Here is a 23,263-nt window from a genome sequence, read left to right as displayed (position 1 = left end):
ATTGTTGTCCCTCAGCGTGTGCAACCTTGGGCTGAATGGGACACGTTTATTTCTTTTGGAGTCCTAGGTCTGGCTAGCAGACTCCCGCTGTATTGCTTGAGAACAGAGCTTCAGTCTCCATCATTAATTATAGAGGGAGGGATTCGGACTTCCACACAGAGATGTTGATCCCAGAGACCCCCTGCAGGTGAGTCCGAAAACACAGTAGGTTCTGCAGGGCAGGGCCAGAGAGAATAGAACGGTGAGAACGTTTACATGAAGCCACATAAAAGTCAAGACAACTTAGCTCAGCACTGGAACAACACTGTGGTTGTTGGTTTGCTTGATTAACTAATTAATATATTTATTTAAAATCTTAGGAAAGTAAACATTGAAATCAGCAATGCAGGGGAGATTGTTGAGAGTTAATTGGTGGTAATGAAAGAATGTAATGGGTGGCACAACACGGTCCCAGTAAAAGTAGAAAACAAGTCCAAGAATATTAGCAATTAAGAGGAATAGAGAAGTAGGGTATTAGCTCTGAGGGATATGCAGTCAAGTGAGGGTGTTCCTTTTAATATTGTTAAGCAAGAGAAAATTTGAGTATGTTTCCATATAGTGAGAAAGATTTGGACCTATGGATCATGAGACAAACATTTCAGTGTCCTTTTTCTTGCTGGGTATTCCAACCAATTAAAAACAATTAATAGGTGAAAAGGGATATACCAAAAAGCTTTGCATGGCAGTTATTTCTTTACTGCTCGGGATGAGTATATTTCTGTGTTTCTTAGACATTGACTTTCTCTGTTGCAAATTGTCTGTGCCAGTTCTGTGTTTTGTTCAGTAGGTTTGGAATGTTTCTATTCCTGTTTCTGATTGCATTTTTTCAAACATAGAACTAGAGTTTTCCACCAACTTTGCTGTTTGCTATTCAGTTCTTTTATTTATGTACAGATGTATTAGAGGGTAGTAGGAAAGTTAATACATTTTGTGTGCTCAAACCTATCATTTGGTCATATTTTCCTCCCCCTTCTTGTTTTTTTAAGTGTAAAAGTTTTTCTACATTGTTTGAATTAATAAGTCACTTTTTATACATATTTTTAAACTGTCTTCACTTTTCTGTTATTCCTTGTTGTACCTTTTGGCCTTTTGTGATTAGATCTATTTCTCAAAGTCACATCACCTTCAGCCATGGGTTGGAAGGGAATTCTTCTTTGTCATTTGACTAATGTTCACCTTTTCTTCCTAAAAAATATGGATTAGTGTATGTATATATATACATAGTAGTATACATACATTAGTATATGTATATATATATACATACACTAGTATGTATATATATATACATTATATATATATGTATATGTATATATATGTATATATATACATACATTAGTATATGTATATATATACATACACTAGTAGTATACATAAATTAGTATATGTATATATATACATACACTAATCCATACACTAATACATTAGTGCATGTATATATGTGCATATACACATATATATACATACACTAATCCATACACTAATACATTAGTGTATATGGATACACTAATCCATATATATATGTGCATATATATATATATATATGTATATATATACATACACACACACACTCTCACACACACACACACACACACACACACACACACATACACACCATGTTCTTTATCTACTCATTGGTTGAAAGATATTTGGGCTCTTTCCATAATTTGCCTATTATTGATAATGCTGCTATAAATATTGGGATGCATGTGCCCCTTCGAATCTGTATTTTTTTTTTGGTATCGTTTGGGTAAATACCTAGTAGTACAATTGCTGGATCATAAGGTCGTTTTATCTTTAACACTGTTTCCCTGAGTGGGTGCACCAGTTTGCATTCCCACCATCAGTGTGAGAAGGTTCCCTTTTCTCTGCATCCTCACCATCATTGTTGTTATCTAAGTTGTTAATTTTAGCCATTCTGATAGTTGTGAGCTCATATTTCATTATGGCTTTGATTTCATTATGGCTTTGCATTTCCCTGATGATGAGTGATACTGAATGTTTTTCCATGTGTCTGTTAGCCATCTGGATGTGTTCTTTGGAGAAGTGTCTGTTCATGTCTTCTGCTCATTTCTTAACTGGATTATTTATTTTTTGGTTGTTGAGTTTGATAAATTCTTTTTTTTGTTTTGTTTTTTGTTTTTTTTATTTTTTGTTTTTCTCAATATATGAAATTTATTGTCAAATTGGTTTCCATACAACACCCAGTGCTCATCCCAAAAGGTGCCCTCCTCAACACCCATCACCCACCCTTCCCTCCCTCCCACCCCCCATCAACCCTCAGTTTGTTCTCAGTTTTTAACAGTCTCTTATGCTTTGGCTCTCTCCCACTCTAATCTCTTTTTTTTTTTTTTTCCTTCCCAACGGAATGGGAAAAGATATTTGCAAATGACATATCGGACAAAGGGCTAGTATCCAAAATCTATAAAGAGCTCACCAAACTCCACACCCAAAAGACAAATAATCCAGTGAAGAAATGGGCAGAAAACATGAATAGACACTTCTCTAAAGAAGACATCCGGATGGCCAACAGGCACATGAAAAGATGCTCAACGTCACTCCTCATCAGGGAAATACAAATCAAAACCACACTCAGATATCACCTCACGCCAGTCAGAGCGGCCAAAATGAACAAATCAGGAGACCATAGATGCTGGAGAGGATGTGGAGAAACGGGAACCCTCTTGCACTGTTGGTGGGGATGCAAACTGGTGCAGCCACTCTGGAAAACAGTGTGGAGGTTCCTTGAAAAATTAAAAATAGATCTGCCCTATGACCCAGCAATAGCACTGCTAGGAATTTACCCAAGGGATACAGGAGTGCTGATGCATAGGGGCACTTGTACCCCAATGTTTATAGCAACACTCTCAGCAATAGCCAAATGATGGAAAGAGCCTAAATGTCCATCAACTGATGAATGGATAAAGAAATTGTGGTTTATATACACAATGGGGTACTATGTAGCAATGAGAAAGAATGAAATATGGCCCTTTGTAGCAACGTGGAAGGAACTGGAGAGTGTGATGCTAAGTGAAATAAGCCATACAGAGAAAGACAGATACCATATGGTTTCACTCTTATGTGGATCCTGAGAATCGTAACAGAAACCCATGGGGGAGGGGAAGGAAAAAAAAGAGATTAGAGTGGGAGAGATCCAAAGCATAAGAGACTCTTAAAAACTGAGAACAAACTGAGGGCTGATGGGGGGGTGGGAGGATGGGGAGGGTAGGTGATGGGCATTGAAGAGGGCACCTTTTGGGATGAGCACTGGCTGTTGTATGGAAACCAATTTGACAATAAATTTCATATATTAAAAAAAATTAAATAGCCATCCCAGTGTGTGTGACGTGGTATCACGCTATGGTTTTGATTTGCATTTCCCTCTTGATTAGTCATGTTGTACATCTTTCCCACACTCAGTAGCCATTCTTATATAGTCTTTGGAGAAATGCCTGTTTGAGTCCATTGCCTGTTCTTTTTTTATCATTAATTTTGTTTTTTAAAATTTATGTTTACATTTTAATTCCCGTATAGTTAGCATGCAGTGTAACCTCACTTTCACGTGTACAACACAGTGATTCAACCCTTCCATACCATGCCTGGTGCTCATCACAACTGCGCTCCTTAGTCCCCATCACAATCCTCCCCCACGCCTCCCCTTTGGTAACCATCAGGGTGTTCTCTGTGGTTAAGAGTCTGATGTTTGGTTTGCTTCTCTTTTTTTTCCTTTGCTCGTTTGTATTCTTTCTTAAATTCCACACAGGAGTGAAGTCATATGGCATTCGTCTTTCCCTGACTGACTTCTTTTGCTTAGCATAATACACCTTAGCTCCATCAGTGTTGTGGCAAGTGGCAAGATTTCACTCCCTTTCATTGGATGAATAATATGTCATTGTGCGTGTGTATGTCCCACATCTTCTTTGTTCATTCATCTATTGGTGGACACTTGGGCTGTTCCCACAATTTGGTTATTGTAAATGATGCTACACTATGCTAAATGATGCTACAACAAAGGGGTATGTATCCCTTTTAATTCGTGATTTTGTATTTTGGGGGGTAATAAGCTGGTAGTGCATTTATGGGATTGTAGGGAAGTTCTATTTATACTTTTAAGGAATCTCCATACTCTTTTCCACAGTGGCGAGTTCCAGCCCATGCTGGACTCTGTGTGGACAGCTCAGAGCCTGGAGCCTGCTTTGGATTCTATGTTGCCCTCTCACTCTGCTCCTCCCCACTCGTGCTCTGTCTCTCTCTCTCTCTCTTTTTTTTTTTTTTTTTTTTCCCAACGTTTTTTATTTATTTTTGGGACAGAGAGAGACAGAGCATGAACGGGGGAGGGGCAGAGAGAGAGGGAGACACAGAATCGGAAACAGGCTCCAGGCTCCGAGCCATCAGCCCAGAGCCTGACGCGGGGCTCGAACTCACGGACCGCGAGATCGTGACCTGGCTGAAGTCGGACGCTTAACCGACTGCGCCACCCAGGCGCCCCTGTCTCTCTCTCTCTCAAAAATAAACATTAATTTTTTAAAAAAGAACAAAAACAAGAATGCAACCTTCCAGAACTTATGAGTTTGGCAAAAGCAATGATCAGAGGGTAAGCCTATAGCTATAAATGTCTACATCTTAAAAAAAAAAAAAAAAAGAAAGACTTCAAATCAATATCCTAATTTTACACCTTAAAGAAATAATTAATAATAATAATAATAGCAAACTCAACTCCAAGCTACCTAAGGAAATAATAAAGATTCATGATAATAAAAATATAGACCAGTAAAACAAGAAAGAAAATCAATGAAAAGAAACGTTGGTTTGTTGAGAACATTGATAAAAATGACAGAAGTTAAGATAAACTGAAATGAAGGGAAGAGAGTAGACGTAAGTTACTGAAGTAAGAGACGAAAGTGTGGACATTAGTATGGACCATAAGAAAATGAACATAAGAGAATGTTATGAAACATTGTACACCAACAAATTAGATAATCTAGTTGAATGGATGCATTCCTAGAAATACACTAACAAAGTGGCTCAAGTAGAAATGAAAAATCTGAATAGATCTACAACAAATAAGGATATTAGAACAATAATAATAATTTTTTTTAAAAAAAACCTTTCCAACAGAGGAAAGTCCAGGATCTGATGGCTTCATTGGTTAATCCTATCAAACCTTAATTTATACTGAACTTTCTCAAACTCTTCCAAAACATGTTTGATGATACCATGACCGCCCTGACACCTAACCGAAGAAAACAAGAAATGTAAATTACAGTCCAGTGTTCTTATGAGTGTAGCTGCAAAAATCTTCTACAAACTACTAGCGAATGGAATCCAGGAACATGTTAAAAGGATCCTACACTGTGACCAAGGGGAATTTTGACACCGATTTCTTAAATATGACACCAAAAGCACAAACAACAAAAGAAAAAGAAAAGAAAATGGGACCACATTGAACCCTTTAGTGTATCAGTAGACACTATGAAGAGAGCAGAAATACAACCCATAGGAGAGCACAGTATGTTTGCAAATTATACATTTGGTAAGAGTTGAATATCAGGAATATGTATCAAGTACAAAAACCCAACAACAGAAACAACAGCCCAATTTGAAAACGGACAAAAGACCTAAGTAGACATTTCCCCAAGGAGGACATACAAGGGGTCAAGAGGCACGTGTTCAACATCAACAGTCATTAGGGAACTACAACTCACAACCGTGAGATACCAAATCACACTCATAGGAAGGCTACTATTTTTCAAATGGAATATGAGAAATGTTTACAAGGATGTGGAGAAATTGGGAGCCTCATGCTTTGCTGATTGGGATGTAAAGTAGTTACGTGGGGAAAAGATCGGCAGTAGCCAACAGATGGTTACTACCCACATGGTCATCAAATGGTGAAGGAATAAACAAACGGTAGTCTATCCACACATGGGATGTTATCCAGCCATGAAAAGGAATAAGGTTGGGAGTGTGCTGAGTGCTTTCAATTGCACTGGAGAGGCTACAGAAAGACATGACAAAGAGAGCGGTTTTAGATCCTCAGATTATTTAGAATACAATAATCAGGACATATACAGAACTGCATAAATCAAATCTCTGATCTCTCAAAGCTGTATCTCAGTATGGGAATGGAACAAAAACAAAGTCAGATCTCATATATGGATGTGCTACAAAATAAGCTGAATTCATAGCCTGCTAAATATCTTTTATAAAATTCAAGGCATCACTTGCAAAGAGGCAGTTGAGAACAATAATGAGTAGAAAGAATCTAGGATTTGGGTAAATTCAAATACTCTGATTTGTCCAACTACACAGAGGCTTCAGTTGGGCCCACACAGCACATCTTGACCTGTCTGATGAGCCACACGGTACCTTGTCTAAAAGCTTTGTAATCACTTCACCTAAAACACATTCACCTTGCAAGGGGATGCCTGCTGATTCTTGTCATGTCCATTCCTTTTCCTCTTCCCTGAACCAACATCTGACGTCGGATCTCAGGACACCACAGAGATAAATGCAAAGTTTAGATAAGATTAAATTAAGGGGCACTTGGCTGGCTCAACGGGTTAAGTGTCCAGTTTAGGCTCAAGTCATGATCTCGTGGTTCATGAGTTTGAGCCCCCCATTGGGCTCTGTGCTGACAGCTCAGAGCCTGGAGCCTGCTTCAGATTCTGTGTCTCCCTGTCTCTCTGCCCCTCCCCTGCTCTCTCCCTCTCTCTCTCAAAAATAAATAAACATTTATATATATATGTGTGTATATATATATACACACATATATATATGTACATGTGTATATATATATATATATACATATATATATATATATGATGGAAATTAAGGTATCCAAGTAGTTGTGAGATTTTTCTAATTTTTTAATAAAAATGTAATGAATGCACAACAGAATGAATTTTACTGATCATGCTTGATGGAATATGGAAAGGAATTTTTGAGCAAACCAAATATTTTGATGGAGTGATTATCAGAAACCCAGGTCCATATGGCAGCTTGAACAAATGAGCATATTTAAATATATTTTTATCGCTTAGTTGACTGAAGTGTAGATTCAGTGATGGCCTGTTCTAAAAGCAGTTCAGGGTCCTAAGTATGTTATTATACAGTATATATGTGTATGCATATAGGAAATAAAAACAAACAGATTTTGTGATAATAAAAATATAAACCAGTAAAACAAGAAAGAAAATCAATGAAATGAAAAGTTGGTTTGTTGAGAACAATAATAAAAATAACAGAAGTTAAGATAAACTGAAATGAAGTGAAGAGAGTAGACGTAAGTTACTGAAGTAAGAGATAAAAGTGTGGACATTAGTGTGGACCATAGAAAAATGAACATAAGAGAATGTTATGAAACATTGTACGCCAACAAATTAGATAATCTAGTTATCTAATCTATCTATCTATATATATATATATATATAGAGAGAGAGAGAACTATGTACCGCTATATAGAGCTATATATAACAAGGAAAGCAAGGTACAAGCCAACAGGAATGTGGCATTAGATCTCTCATGTTTGCACAATCACTCGCTACCCAAATATCACTCCAGATGGATTCAAAGGTCATTACATTCACCAAGAGATTGAGAAAAGAATTTGTGAGGAGTAGAGCAGCTGTGTAGTGGTTTTCCACGTATGATAGAGCTAAGATGGGAGCTGCTGAAGTTGAGATGAGTTCCTTCTGACCCCAGGAGACAGAATGTGGTCCGGAACTGCGAACACCATATGTGACTCACGTGGCCATCAGAGGCATTAATGTGATAAGCAGGACAGCCAGCTTATTCTTGCCAACACATTAAGCCACCGGGATCTTTGGAAAAGGCGATTGATCATGGTATTTGGATGCATAAAATAGAATTTTCAAAGACCTAACAATCTATGTAAATATAAAAATTCTAGTTCGGGGTGCCTGGGTGGCTCAGTCAGTTAAGCGGCAGACTCTTGATTTTGGCTCAGGTCATGATCTCATGGTTCATGGGCTCGAGCCCCAAGTCATGCTCTGCACTGGCAGTATGGAGCCTTCTCGGGATTCCCTCTCTCCATCTCTCTCTGCCCCTTCCCCACTCTAGGTTTCTCTGTCTCTCTCAAAATAAATAAATAAACTTAAAAGAAAAACAACTCTAGTTCCGAGGTGAGGAGGTTTGACATGAGTCACCCAAATGAAGAGTCACAATCTCTCACTTGATTGTCAGACCTGAGACTTTTCAGTGACCCAGGTCCCACCCCTGTTGAGGATGGACTTCTAAAACCGCCATGCATTATGATCAACATTTTCCTCCTAACCTTACCCAAAGGCAGTGACGTGAAGCAGCAGGTTCCTAATGTTTCATGAATGCCAGCTGTACGACACTGCCATTCTGCTCCTGCCTTAGTGACAGCACATTGTTCACTTCATGGTCATAGAGGGACTATTTATTCCATAGAAATTGGCTTCCACTTGTTTCTCATTCTTTCATTCTTTCCATTTTTCTTTATTCCCTTCTTCCATCACTCCTTTGTTTCTCCCTCCCTTCTGTGCCTTCTCTCTCTTTTTTTTCTTAGCAAGAGTTAACATTGACCAAAATGCTAGAATTCAAAAGACCTGTGGCCTTCTACCTGGAAAAGAGTGAACGGGGTAAAAAGGAAAATACTAACATCATTTTTTTTTTTGAAAACTGGATTCTGGCTCTAACACTAAAGCAAAATGCCACTGCAGCTTCCCAATCAAAGTGGTGGCATAAAGGTTGCATGGTGAATGAAGGCGTTCACTTACTCTGTCTCACAAAGACCATGGCAAGTCCACAGATTTATTCCGTTATACCCACTTTCCGAGATGCATATTTAGAAATGACAAAGTTGGCCACTGACAGAATACCCACCTTGCTTTTGTGATCTATAAATGAGGACTATTATGGCAGGAACTGACAAGGAATATATCCTGAGGATGGTCCCGCCTATCAAAACATTAGTAGAAATCCAGTAATGCCTGCCGAGGGGAATCACGTAGATCAGTGACAAAGTAATTGAAGAATCATGGGTTGTGATTTCTATTTTTATCCTCAATGAACTTCTATTTTCAGCTGTGTTGAAGAAAATTAGATCTTGCAGACTAAATATGAGTTGTTATAGAGTTAATTTCATGTTGATTCCAGTTCCAGATATGACCTTTTCCTAGAGTGGTTAACATAAACTTTCATACTTGGTATGACTTGGGTATAACAAATTTCCTTTTTCCTAAAGCAGATAATCTAAGGGGGTAGATGCCTTCCCCTGGCAGGAATAACAGCATACCCTCATTCCTTTGCCTTTTCCTGTCATTTAAGATGCACCCAATTTCCTTTATTAACTATTTTATGGCAGGGGTGCATGGGTGGCTCAGTCAGTTAAGTGTCCAACTCTTGATTTGGTTCAGGTCAAGATCTTACAAATTGTGGCATTGAGCCCCACTTCAGGCTCTGTGCTGATAGGATAGACGTGGCTTGGGATATTCCTTCAACCCCTCTGTCCCTCCACACCCATTCCTGCTCTCTTTCTCAAAATAAATACATAAACACTAAAAATGACAGAAGAAATAGTTGCTCGTAATGTATGAAAAACTTCTATCAATCCAATACTGTAAAAAGATAGACTGCAGTTTGTCAATCTATGAACTGATACAAATATCATGATCTAGGTTTTCTAGGGTTTGGAGCCCTGTTACTCAAGTCTTTATCCTGAAACAAAGCATCTTATATGCTGAGAACGTCCCGCTGCTAAGGGCTTTCCCAGGGCTTGCTTGATGTCTCTGTTCCTCAGGCCATAGATGAAGGGGTTCAGCATGGGTGTCACCACTGTGTACATGACTGAGGCTATGGCACTTGTCCTGGAGTTTTGTGCAGCAGCAGAACTCAGATACACCCCAAGGCTTGTACCATAGAACAAAGAGACCACTGAGAGGTGAGACCCACACGTGGAAAATGCTTTATACTTGCCCCTCACTGATGAAATTCTCAAAATGGAAGTGACAATTCTAGAGTAAGAGGAAAGGATGCCAGTGAGTGGAACAACACCCAGAAGTCCACTTGTGAGATAGATCATCAGGTCATTGAGGAAGGTATCAGAGCAAGCAAGTTGGATCACCTGATTAAGTTCACAGAAAAAGTGAAAGATTTCCAGATCTGTGCAAAAAGAGAGTCGCAAAATCAGTAAGTCATGTAATAGAGAGTTAAAAATACTCAATACCCAGGATCCCAAGAGCAGGATGCCACAGAACTTGGGATTCATGATGACCATGTAGTGCAGTGGGTGACAGATGGCCACGAACCGGTCATAGGCCATCACGGTCAAGAGGAAGGTGTCTAATACTCCAAAAAGCATGAAAAAGTACATCTGGCTGAGACAACCTTTGTAGGAGATCGCTTTGCTCTGCGTCTGGATGTTCAGCAGCATCTTTGGGATGGTGGTGGAGGTGAAACAGATGTCTGAAAAGCACAGGTTGGAGAGGAAGAAGTACATGGGCGTGTGGAGGCGGGAGTCCGTGATAATGGCCAGGATCATGAGCAGGTTCCCAGTGAAGGTGACCAGGTACATGGACAGGAATGGCCAAAAGAGCAGTGACTGCAGCTCCCCCTCATCTGAGAGTCCCAAGAGGATAAATTCTGTAACACGGGTTTGATTTCTTCCTTCCATGTGTCTGCTGAAGACAGCTGGAACAGAGACAAGAGCATTGTAAAGGCACAGGCAGTGATCACAGAATCGAAAGAAATGCTGTGTTTTCAACATACTTCACCCATTAATTATTATACATTCCCTACCATTCTTGAATAGGTACCAGAAAATTTCAGAGAATCTGAATGTTCCATGTTTTCCATGAGTCTGAAACTGTTTGCAATTCTTGTTCTGAATCAAAACAATTATTCAAAGCAATGTTCTCCTCCATAAATTTCCTGAGGCCTTTTTTTTTGACCCAACAAAATTTACAAATTATATTGTGACAAGTGTTGTTGAAAGCATAGCAAAAAGTAGTGATGTGTGTTTTACCTTAACAAGACTGAGTGTAAGATGTGTGTGTCTCACAGGGAGGAATAGAATATTAATAAAGTAATAAATGACGTTTCAAGTGGTGGTTACAACTAACAGGTAAAATAATTCAGGACAACGTTGTCCTAGGTGGAAGGGAAACCTGCCTTTGTATCATGTGCGATCAGGATCTTCTGAGCTGGAAAACTAAGAAATATATGAACCGTGCAGATGTCTTTGAAAAAAAAAAACACTTAAGGCAGAGAAATCGCATGTGGAAAGAACTTGAATCAAGAGCTCACATGAAAGCATCAGGCAACATCAAAAAGAATGTTGTGAGCACAGCAGGTAACACAACAGGAGTAGGAGTTGGATGCAAATAACAGAGAAGAGCTCAAAGTCTTCTGCATCTGTGGAAACATTCTAAGGCAATGGACACCACAGTTCACAATCATTTTTATATGTATATGTTATATATGATGTCTGTCTACAACAGGATACATTTTATGTAATGTATACAAATGGAACATAATTCATTCCTGCATAATTCTCTGTCTTTCTCTCTACCTTTACTCTGGGTCCAGTTGGTCTAATTTCTGCATTTTCTATTGCATAAGACAGCATCTTCTTTCTATAAATGCTTTATGGGTGTGTACTTCACTAATATATTTTCTTTGCACTATACACACATATACATACACACACACACACACACACACACACACACACATGAGTGTGGGTAGGGAGAGAGACAGAGTTGTCCATTATTCTGGTACCGTATACTCTTGTAGCTGAAGCACATCTTTTTAGAAAGCAGAGGACAGGCTACACCATAAGTCAAAGAGCTCCTTTCTCCTAGGAGAATTGCACTTTGTAATGTAGGCATTCCAATGTACTAGTCATGGCTAAGGACCACTAGAACCACACAGAATTAAAAGAATTAACATCAGTCTTTCTCAAAGTCTTCAAAGGGAAATATTTCATACTTTATTCTATCAGGTCAGCATTGCACTGATACCAAAGCCATGAAAAGCCATTGCAAGAAAAAAGATTACAGAGCAATATTCCCATGAAATATTGATGAGAACTTATTTAAGCGTACCAGGCTTTTGATCATAGTGTAGGAAAGGATTTTGCATCATGACCAAGTGGGATTTATACTTGGAAGGCAAGGATGGTTTAATTAATAACTCTCCTTCAGTGTAGTACAACACGTTAACAGAATGAAGGACAAAAGCACATGATTATATCAACTGATGGTAAATAAAACTGATGGTAAAATAAAATGATGGTAAAATAAAATAAAAGTGGAGTGATCCTTAATAGTAACAGCATTCAAAAACTAAGAACGGAAGGAAGATTCCACAACACATAATAGGTCATATGAAAACCCACCTCTAAAATCATTCTCAATAGTGAAACACTGAGAGCCACCCCTAAGATAAGGCAAGACGAGCATGTTTGTTTTCATACCTTTTACGCAACGTGGCATTGCCTGTTCCAGACAGAGCAACTAGCCAAAAAAAGAAAAAAGAGAAGAAAGAAAAAGAAGGAAATAAAAGGCATCAAAATCACAATGGAAGAAGTAATATGATTCCTCTTCACAAAAGGTGGTGTTACTAAAAAAAGACATTAAAAACCAGAAAAACTGTTAGAGTAATAAACGAATTCAGTGAAGTTGCGGAATATAAGTCAATGCAAACATAAAACTCAGGGGGCCGATGGAATCCTAGAATGGAGTGCACCAAGTGAAAATAAACAATCTAACTCTATTACAATTGCATGACACATTCTCTTTGAAACAAAAAATGTGAAGCGAAAAAAATGTGAAGAGAGGCAAGATCTGGGAAAAGAGAAGAGTGTAAAACTGGACTTGAAAGAAATTGCACACAGGTGCTGCACCATACTTGTTTTTTTTTTTAACATACGAAATTGATTGTCAAATTGGTTTCCATACAACACCCAGTGCTCATCCCAAAAGGTGCCGTCCTCAATACCCATCACCCACCCTCCCCTCCCTCCCACCCCCCATCAACCCTCAGTTTGTTCTCAGTTTTTAAGAGTCTCTTATGCTTTGGCTCTCTCCCACTCTAACCTCTTTTTTTCCGTCCCCTCCCCCATGGGTCTCCAGCACCATACTTGTTAAAGTGTATCCAGAAGTTATTGTTAGCAATGCTGATACTCCTGCACATGTGAACTGAATTTGAACATATAAGGAAATGGATAGTAAATGGTGGGAATGAGGTATCACATTTGTTGTGTCATTTTACATGTAAGCAAGGTGGTGTAGCTCTTATGATCCTTTGGTGATAAGTTAGTTTTGGAACCATGAGTATGAACTTGCTTCAGCTCATATAAAAATACAGAGGGTTACATATAGACACATGTATGGATGTCTGCGTATACACAGAGTAGTAAACACTCATGTGTCTTTGCCAGGTCAGTTGAGGGGATATGGAGACCCCGGTAGCAACAAGCACAGCAGGTACCAATCTCTTGAACCTCATCCCATGATCCAACAAAATAAAACAGGGCTCCTTGCAGAAATGACTGATTGTAGAGCTCTGGAGGAAAGTACAGTAAGCTGAAGGTGAAGCTGAAGCATCTTTTCCTGTGAGACAGTAATGAAATGCTACCCCCCAAAAGCCAAGAATGATGGAGACATGCCAAAGGGACATATCAGTAACTGAAGGAGCTCTCCTTTGCCACAGCTGCAACCATCTGAGCAACAAAATAAAGTAGTATTGGGTTATAACACAGAGTATATAATGTAAATAATTGAAAAAAATATGGAAGACACAATCTTGAGCATAGAAGAAAACCAATGATTTACAGAAATATTCTACACTTAGGGAGGTGTGAGATAAGTACCACTACTTAGAGATGGGGTTGTGCGTAGAAATTTCCTACAGGAGGACAGGATGGAAAGAAAGGGGAAAGGCAAATCTGACAAATCCCGTGTCAGCCAGGACATCGATATCAACACCAATGAGAAATAGTCATGCTGATAGTGTGTACCCTTGACGTCAGGAAATGAACATGCCTCTTTCCCTCTCTAGTCTTCTTGTCCAACATCCACGTCCCAGTCTTCTCATGAAAAGAAAGAATAATAAGGCAAGTCCAAAAGACTTACGGAATGCCTGACCAGTACTCTTAGCACTATCAATTGCTTCAAGAACAAGGGAAGACTGAGGAAAAAGTCACTGCATGTGGAAGGTCAACGGATAGGACGATTAAAAGTAACATGTGTAAGAGAGAGGATGTGTTCATAACAGCAGAAACTGGAAAGGAGCTTATGAGAACCGTCTGAAAAATCACAGCAAGTTTGTTTGGTCAACGTAAAACTGTTCAAGTACGAAAGCCGATTAAAGTTAAAATTATTACTGAATTTTAAAAATCTTTGGAAACACCGTGTTCTGAGATTGTCCCAAAGAGTCTGGTAGGTGCCCTGTATGACCAGTGTCGCTGCTGTCAGTAACTCTTCCCATCAGTAACATTAAATAATCATACCACGTACAGTTTTTGAAATGTTTCAATGAAATGATGACTATACGGTATCTGCATTGTTTCTAGTAAACATTTAAGAATGAATGAAAAAATTCATCTGAGTTTCTGGATTCACGATTTCCACCCCTCCGAGACCCATTCTGTGCCTGGTGCTGTTTCTATCCCTCAATAACACTCTCCCACTCTGAATGCAGCAATAGTTTCTTCCTCACAATAACCTGGGTCGTTTTTCCATAGACGAGACCTGTCATAGCTGTCCCCTGACATAAAAACGGCACTGACACGTCACAATTTCAGATTTCAATTTCGACCTTGTAGCCAAAATGTAAGATGGTCTCTTAATCTGACGATTGCCTACCCAGCCAGGTTCCTTTGGGTTCACTTTGCACCTGCTCCTGACTGTTGGTTAGACAGTAAGAAGTATTTCTAATTCCAGCAGCACAACTCCCACTCTACTTAATCTCTAAATTTCCTTCTCTGCTCTTTCTTCCTGGACTTCTCACCTCCCTTGTCTCCATGAAAAATCCCCAACACCCCTTTAAGGCTCAGCACCTATAAGCTTCTACGCAAAGCCTTCACTGACTCCTGTGAAAGAGTGGTGTTTCATGAAAACAATTACAAATAAAATAAAGAGACAACGTTAGGGGGAGGACATGTGTTATGGAGGAGACAGATCAGGGAGAGATGGTCTAGTGTAACCAGAGTTGCCCTCCAGAATCAAAGCCTTAATGGGCAGGACTTGGCATCAAAATTCTCCTTAACTTATTGTCCCTGTTGATGTCCCCAAAGTAACTACAGATACAAGGAGTCCCTCCCACCATAACACATTTACGCAGTCCTTCTAAAGATGCCCTGACTCACCCAGATGTTAGCACAGAACAGCGGGAGATCAATGACCCAGTCTCTCCCATGGATGAGTGATGTGGTTGGAAGTTATGTCCCCAGGAAGGGAACAGACATGGCCCCACTCGTGAAGGCTCTAGAACACGGCTATGTGCTCATATCATCAGAGATTACAGGAGTCGACTTCCTGGGTGCGGCAAAGGCATTTTCAATTTCTGTACCTGCAGGGAATAAACCCCCATGAGTCTCATTAAAGAAATAATCTTTTGTCTCTCTTTCCCTTATGAGCCTAGGGTCTCTGGAGCTAGGAGAGAAAAACAGAATGCAAACTCATCCCAGTGTTGGAACACAGCCTGGAAGTCCCTGAATGTCTCTTATGCCATTAAACTCTCTTATCTCAAAAGGAGATCCACTGTCTTTAGACATTCTCGCCAATAAGTCAGAGCACCCCGTCATAAGTATACAATTCTTTATTCAGAAATTCTGTGTTCCTTGACTCTTTTCTTTCTCCCATCTGTACACATTCTGTTAGCTCACAATCGTGGAACTCCCAGCCTCCACAGTGTCTCTCCTTTTCTCCTCCTTCTCCTTTCTCCTTCATTGTGGGCAATGTCTGTTTAATATCACTCAACCATTTGCTTCCTTAAGCATCTTACTAACTCTTCATTAGCAGTTGCTTTACACTAGGCACTAAACTACATCCTGGGAAGGATGAAAGTTGTAAGAAATGGTCTCTTCTCTTGAGGAGCTCACAGTCTCAACAGAGTGAGAAAAAAAGATAAATGAATGTGCTAAGTTGAAGAGGCACTGACACCTGATGAAGAGAAGACCAACATAATCACCTCTTCCAGAAGAGATGGGTGAAGGGAGCACAAACAAGCCACTAATTGTCCCGAGTCTTCATGTGGGTGAAGGTGGTAAGGGCACTCCAAGATGAAGCCCGGCAGCCAATGAGGGAAATACTTCACACTTGCTACCAACAATCAGAAGGCAAGAATGACAACTCAAAAATTACCCTGAGCCGTGAGACAGCATTCAGAGAGCAGAGATGCTCATATTTTGGCTCTCACCTTGACACGTATTTAGGAAAATAGTTGCAAGTCAGTGCAGATCTCATGACGGGATGTCCAGGACCAAGCTCTCCCTGTGAAAAACTCATGCTGCAACAATGTTAGACAGACTGTTGCTACTACAATACCCTAGGAAAAGTGTAGATGGAAAAATAGGGAATCAATGGACCCCAGTGAAGAGCAAAAAAGTAATAAGCATTATGTCAGTTTGCGACTTGGAAGGACCTAGAGGGTATGGTGCTCAGGGAAATGAGTCCGTCAGAGAAAGACAAACACCATTTGATTTCACTCCTGTGTGGAATGTAAGAATCAAAACAAATGAGCAAACATGGAAAAAAGGAGAAACAACAAAACCAGACTTTTAACACGGAGAACAAACTGGTGGTTTTCAGAGAAAAGGTGGCTACGGTTGGGTGAGATAGATAAAGGGAATTAAGGGTACACTTATCCCCATGAGCACTGAACAGTATATAGAATTGCTGATGCATTACATTGTGCATCTGAAATTCATATAGCTCTGTCTGTAAAGTATACTTCAATAAAAATAATGGTTGGGTAAGGAGGAAAATATAATACTCAGAGGGGTTACCACATTTTAATTTTTAAATGACCACCTTTCACAACAACAAGAAAAATAGATATATAACTCAATGAAATAGGAGGCAGCCCAGAAATAAATCCTCATACATACTACTAAATGACTTTTGACAAGACTGCAGCATATTTCAATGGTATATAGGCAGTCCTTTGAAGCAAATGTGGTGGAAAACTGGATATCCACATGCAAAATGAGGAAGGCGACCCTTCTTTCCACATCTACAAACGTGACTCCAAATGGGTCACAGATCTAAACATAAGATCTTGAGAAACTTGACAGAAGACCATGGGGGAGGGGAAGGGAAAAAAAAGTTACAGAAAGGGAGCGAGGCAAACCATAAGAGGCCTGGATACTGAGAATGGACTGAGGGTTGATGGGGGGTAGGGGAGAGGGGAAAGTGGGTGATGGGCATTGAGGAGGGCACTTGGATGAGCACCGGGTGTTGTATGGAAACCAATTTGACAATAAATTATATTAAAAAAATAAAAAATAAACATAAGATATAAAACTGTCAATAAACACTTAGAAGAAAACATAGAGATACATCTTTGTGACTCTGGATTTGACAAAGATTTCTTGGATATAACATCAAAGACACAGGCAGCTAGAGAAACAATTACATCAGCAAAATCAAAATATTTGTGCCTGAAGGGCACTATTTCCAAATGAAAAGGCAACCGCAAAATGCAGAAACTATTGCTGAATCACACACCTGATAAAAGATTAATATCCAAACTGTGTACAGAATTTCAAGAATTCTTGAAAAAAAAAACCCAACTCAATTTTAAAAAGGTGGCGCTGGGGCAAATTGGTGTCTCAGTCGGTTGAACGTCTGCACTAGATTTGGGCTTGGATCATGACCCAGGATTCTTGGATCGAGCCCTGTGTCAGGCTCTGTGCTGTGCAGGGAGCCTGCTTGGGATTCTCTCTCTCCCTCGCCCCTCTATCCCACTTACATGCTCTCTCTCTTTAAACTTTTTTTTTTTTTTTTTTTTTTTTTTTTTTTTTAAATTTTTTTTCAACGTTTTTTATTTATTTTTGGGACAGAGAGAGACTGAGCATGAACGGGGGAGGGGCAGAGAGAGAGGGAGACACAGAATCGGAAACAGGCTCCAGGCTCCGAGCCATCAGCCCAGAGCCTGACGCGGGGCTCGAACTCACAGACCGCGAGATCGTGACCTGGCTGAAGTCGGACGCTTAACCGACTGCGCCACCCAGGCGCCCCTCTTTAAACTTTTTTTTTAAGGCAAACTTATTTAAATACCTGTTAGTTAACACACAGTGTCATATTAGTTTCAGGTGTACAATACAGTGAATCAATACTTCCATAATACAAACTTTTACAATATATATTTTTAAAAAATACTGCCCATGAGGATGTGGAGAAAGGGGAACCTCTTGCACTGATGGTGGGAAGGCAAACTGCTGCAGCCACTGTGGAAAAGAGTAAGAAGATTCCTCAAAAAGTGAAAAATAGAAGGGCATTTGTTGCTTCACCGTCATAAAGAATGAAATCTTGCCATTTGAAATGACATGGATGGAACTAGCATGTATTGTGCCACGCAAAATAAGTCAGTCAGAGAAAGACAAATTTCATACGATATCATTTATATGTGGAATTTAAGAAACAGAACAGACAAACAGGGAAAGGGAGAGAAAACTAATAGGAGATAAAAACATAGACAGCAGCAAACCATAAGAGACTCTTAACCACAGAGAACAAAGTGAGAGTTGCTGGAAGAGAGGTGGATGGAGGAGAGACTAGATGGGTGATGGGCATTAAAGGAGGCACCTGTTGCGATGAGCACCGTGTATTCTATGCAGACAACGAATCACTAAATTCTACTCCACAAACTAATAGTGTACTCTATGGTAACTAACTTGAACTTAAATAAAATCTTGGAAGAAAAACAACAGAGGTCCCCTACAATCCAGTAATCACACTACTGGGTCATTACCCCGAAAATACAAAACACTCATTCGAAGGGATAAATGCACTTCTATGTTTTTAGCGCTATCACTTACAGTAGCCAAATAATGGAAGCAGCCGACATGTCCATTGATAAGATGAATGGATAAAAATCTGGTATAGACGTACAATGGAATACTACTCACCCATAAAAATGAATGATGTCTTCCCATTCGCAACAACTTGGATGGAGTCAGTGAGTATAACGTTGAGCAAAATAAGTCAGGTAGAGAAAGACAAATACCACATGACCTCACTCATATGCGGAATTTAAGAAACAAAACAAATGAGTACAAGAGGAAAAGAGAGAGAGGAGAAGCTTATGGTTCCCAGAGGGGAAAGGAGGAGATGGGGGAAATAGGTGATGGGGATCAAGCAGTGCATTTGCTGTGATGAGCACTGGGTGTTTCATGGAGGTGTTGAAGCACTCACTACCTTATACACCTGAAACTGATATTACACTGTATGTTAACTACATAGGAATTAAAACTTTTAAATACATTTTTAAAAAAGTAAAACTAATGGGGAGCCTGCTTGCTTCTGTCGGTTAAATGTCTGGCTCTTGGTTTCAGCTCGGCCATGATCTCACAGTTTGTGAGTTCGAGCCCCACGTCTGGCTCTGCACTGACTGCATGGAGCCTGCTTGGGATTCTCTCTCTCCCTCTCTCTCTGCCGCTCCCCTCCTCATGCTCGTGTGATCTCTCTCTCTCTCTCTCTCTTTCTCTCAGAATAAACAATGTTAAAAAATAAAAAATACATTTACAAAAATACTAAAACTAATTTTGAAAAACAAAAAAAGGCAATGGACTCAAGAATTTATAGCAATGGCTACTTAGCACATGAACGATGCACAACATGACTAATCACTACAGAAATGCAAATAAAAACCATAGCGTGATACCACGCCACACACACTAGGATGGCTGTTGTCAAACCAAAACAAAATGAGTGTTGGTGAGGAGGTGAAGAAACTGGAACTCCGTTGTGCTTTGCTGATGAGAATAAAATGTAGAATTTCATTCGATGCAGTAGTTTTCCTTCTGTTTATATACCCACTTAAACACCCCAAAAGAATGTAAAGCAGGGAGCAAAACACATATTTCTACACCCGTTTTCATAACAGATTATTCACAGTAATGAAAATGTGGAGACAACCCAAATGTCCATCAAGAAACTCACAGATAAACGAAGTGTCGTGAACGCAGACAGTGGGACAGCATTCAGCCTTTACAATGAACGGAATTCTGGCATAGTCTACAACATGGGTGAAACTCTCAAACACAAGGCTAAGTGTCAGAAGCCAGACACAAAAGGACCAGTTTCACACAGTGACATCTACGTGAGGTATCTAGAGTACTCGGTTTTAGAGAGAGAAGGTAGGAGGGTGGGAGACAGGGGCTGGGCTAAGGGGCAATGCGGATATAGTATTTCAAGGGCACAAAGGTTCAGTTTGAGACAATGAGAAAGTTCTGGAGATTGATAGAGGTGGTGTTGCTCAACAGAGAGAAAATACTTAATGCCACATAAGTATATCTCAAAGTGTTCAAAATAATAAATTTTATATAGACTTTACCCTAACAAAAAAGAATTTTAAAAGAGTGACATGTTCTAAATGAATTTCAGGGGTGCCTGGTGGTTCAGTTGGTTAGGCATCTGACTCTAGATTTCGGCTCAGGTCATGATCTGACCTGAGGCCAGGTTCCCGAGTTCCAGCCCCACATTGGGCTCTTCACTGGCAGTATGGAGCCTGCTTAGGATTTTCTCACTCTCCCTCTTTCTATCCCAATCCAGCTACTTCTTTCTCTCTCAAAGTAAATGAATAAACTTTAAAAAAAAAAAAAGAATTTCAGTGCCATAAATAGCTTAATATGACATAGAGGAAGGAATCCAAAATACAAGAAGACAAGGGCATCGTGATATGTTTATCTTGTGTGATTCAATGTCTCAACCCTAAAGTATACCAAAACTGAGGTTTCAGATGACATAAAATTCATAAGGTCATTGAGAACTACCTTGGGAAGTGCCTAAAGTCTTCCCTCACAAGCTCTACAGAGCTTGCCCTCCATATGACAGACTTACCATGGACATGCTGAAATTGAAATGCCTTTGTCCTGACTTCAGCCCCTCCTGAACTGCCAGAGGCCATGTCAGCAGCAGTCCAACACCATTTGAGGTATGCTATTCATAGTGCATGTAAGAGTTCATCATTTTCATCCAAATTGGTGAGGCCACAGGGATTTTTAGAAAGGACAAATTCATCAGGGTGTCTCCAAGAGACAGAATTGATGGGCAGCTCACCAAGGGCACATCTGCTTTGTGTAACTAAAAAAAAAAAATCCACCTCTAATAATCATGAAGACAAGATTGACCTGAGTCACCACAATAAGGGGTCATAATCTCTGACTATCAGTCCTGAGACTGTTCACTGACCCAGATCCTCAATTGATGGGACCATTTACACCTGGTGGAAGGCTGTAAAATGACAACAAATGTTTACATTTTCCTCCAAACACAACCCAAAGGCTCTGAGATGATGGCGCTGGCTAGCTTATAATGGTTCATGGGGACCGTGGTCTGAACCAAAATTTGCGCCTTGATATTGGGCAATATGAGAGCAACTATACCATGGAAATTGGCAAATGCTATAAAGAAGCTTTCTTCCTTTGTTTTTATTTTCTGCCTTTCTTCTTGCTTTCCCTGTTTCTTTTTGTCTGTGCATTTGAGATATCATTCCATGAACATTTATCTGCCTACTAGTGTTTGAAAAGACCTGTGAACTTTCAGCTGGAAAACTGTGAATCAGGTAATAGGGAATTACCATTATCGCCTACAATCCAAGTGGGGGACCCTGGCATCAGGTGATAAGAAGACATTCGTCTTACTCTGTCTCACACAGCACAGGTTACGCCCATAACTGTATCCTGCTCTCACTGCTAATTTCTGGGGTGCAACATTAGAAAAGATGGAGGTGGCAATAGGCAGACATCTGTGAAGAGCCTATTACGGTAGGAGGTGCTGAGGGAAATCACGAGACAGTGCTGCCGCCTACCAAATATTAAGAGCAAAGTAATAATGCATCCCCGGGAAAAATCACCAAGGTTGACACCATCAAGGCCTGAAACAGCAGGAGCTGCAATTTCTGTTACCTTCACACTTAATTTATGGTTAGGACTGTGGGAGGGGAAACTACAGATTGCATACTGAATGTGGATTATTGTAAGCTAATCACACAGGGTTCCCGGTGGCTCTGCTCTTAGAGATATGATCACTTGCCAAGGTGAATTGGCATAAAACCCTGGAAACTCATCTATAAATTCTGGCATGTTCAATGATTTTCCTCCAAAAGCAGATACTCTAACAGGTACCTGTTTTCAACCCACAGAAGAAGCATTTCACATTTACTCCCTGTCTCCTATCACATTTGAAGTATTCAATTTGCTATATTATTTATATGTTTCTAAAAATACATGAAATGGGAGCCCCTGGGGGTCTCAGTAGGTTGAGTGTCCATCTTTGGTTCAGGTCATGATCTCCCAATTCCTGGGTTCATGCCAAGCATCAGGCTCTGTGCACACGGCTCAGAGCCTGGAGCCTGCTTCTGATTCTATGTCTCCCTCTGTCTCTGGCCTTCCTCTCTCTCTCTCTCCCTCTCTTTCTCTCTCTCAAAAAATGAATAAACATTAATTTTTTTTAATCCATGCAATAGAATTTAATGAGAGGTCTAAACAGTTTTAAAGAAGTACAGAAGACTGCAAAGGAAACAATCAACAAAACCAAAAGGCAACCGATGGAATGGGAAAAGATGTTTGAAAACGATATCTCAGACAAGGGCTAGTATCCAAAATCTATAAAGAGCTCACCAAACTCCACACCTGAAAAACAAATAACCCAGTGGATAAATGGGCAGAAGACATGAATAGACACTTTTCTAAAGAAAACATCCAGATGGCCAACAGGCACATGAAAAGATGCTCAACGTCACTCCTCCTCAGGGAAATACAAATCAAAACCACACTGAGATATCACCTCATGCCAGTCAGAGTGGCTAAAATGAACAAACCAGGAGACTATAGATGCTGGAGAGGATGTGGAGAAATGGGAACCCCCTTGCACTGTTGGTGGGGATGCAAACTGGTGCCACCACTTTGGAAAACAGTGTGGAGGTTCCTCAAAAAATTAAAAATATATCTACCCTATGACCCAGCAATAGCACTGCTAGGAATTTACCCCAGGGATCCAGGAGTGCTGAT

General features: G+C 39.9%; 1 protein-coding gene across 1 annotated transcript; it reads right to left on the bottom strand.

Annotated features, from left to right (window-relative positions):
- Nucleotides 1-9,736: 9,736 nt before the first annotated feature.
- Nucleotides 9,737-10,696, bottom strand: LOC131508497 (olfactory receptor 7A17-like). Its single transcript, XM_058723528.1, has one exon. The coding sequence runs from the start codon at nucleotides 10,694-10,696 to the stop codon at nucleotides 9,737-9,739; it is 960 nt and encodes a 319-aa protein (XP_058579511.1).
- Between the last annotated feature and the right edge of the window lie 12,567 nt (nucleotides 10,697-23,263).

The sequence above is a fragment of the Neofelis nebulosa genome, chromosome 4, assembly GCF_028018385.1.
Source record: "Neofelis nebulosa isolate mNeoNeb1 chromosome 4, mNeoNeb1.pri, whole genome shotgun sequence".
NCBI classification, from domain to species: Eukaryota; Metazoa; Chordata; class Mammalia; order Carnivora; family Felidae; genus Neofelis; species Neofelis nebulosa.
The sequence above is the reverse complement of the archived record's forward strand: the minus strand, read 5'-3'. Positions and strand labels throughout refer to the sequence as shown.

Bases quoted from the DNA above. Each gene is read 5' to 3' on its own strand.
- LOC131508497 (XM_058723528.1), bottom strand. From the start codon at position 10,696: ATGGAAGGAAGAAATCAAACCCGTGTTACAGAATTTATCCTCTTGGGA.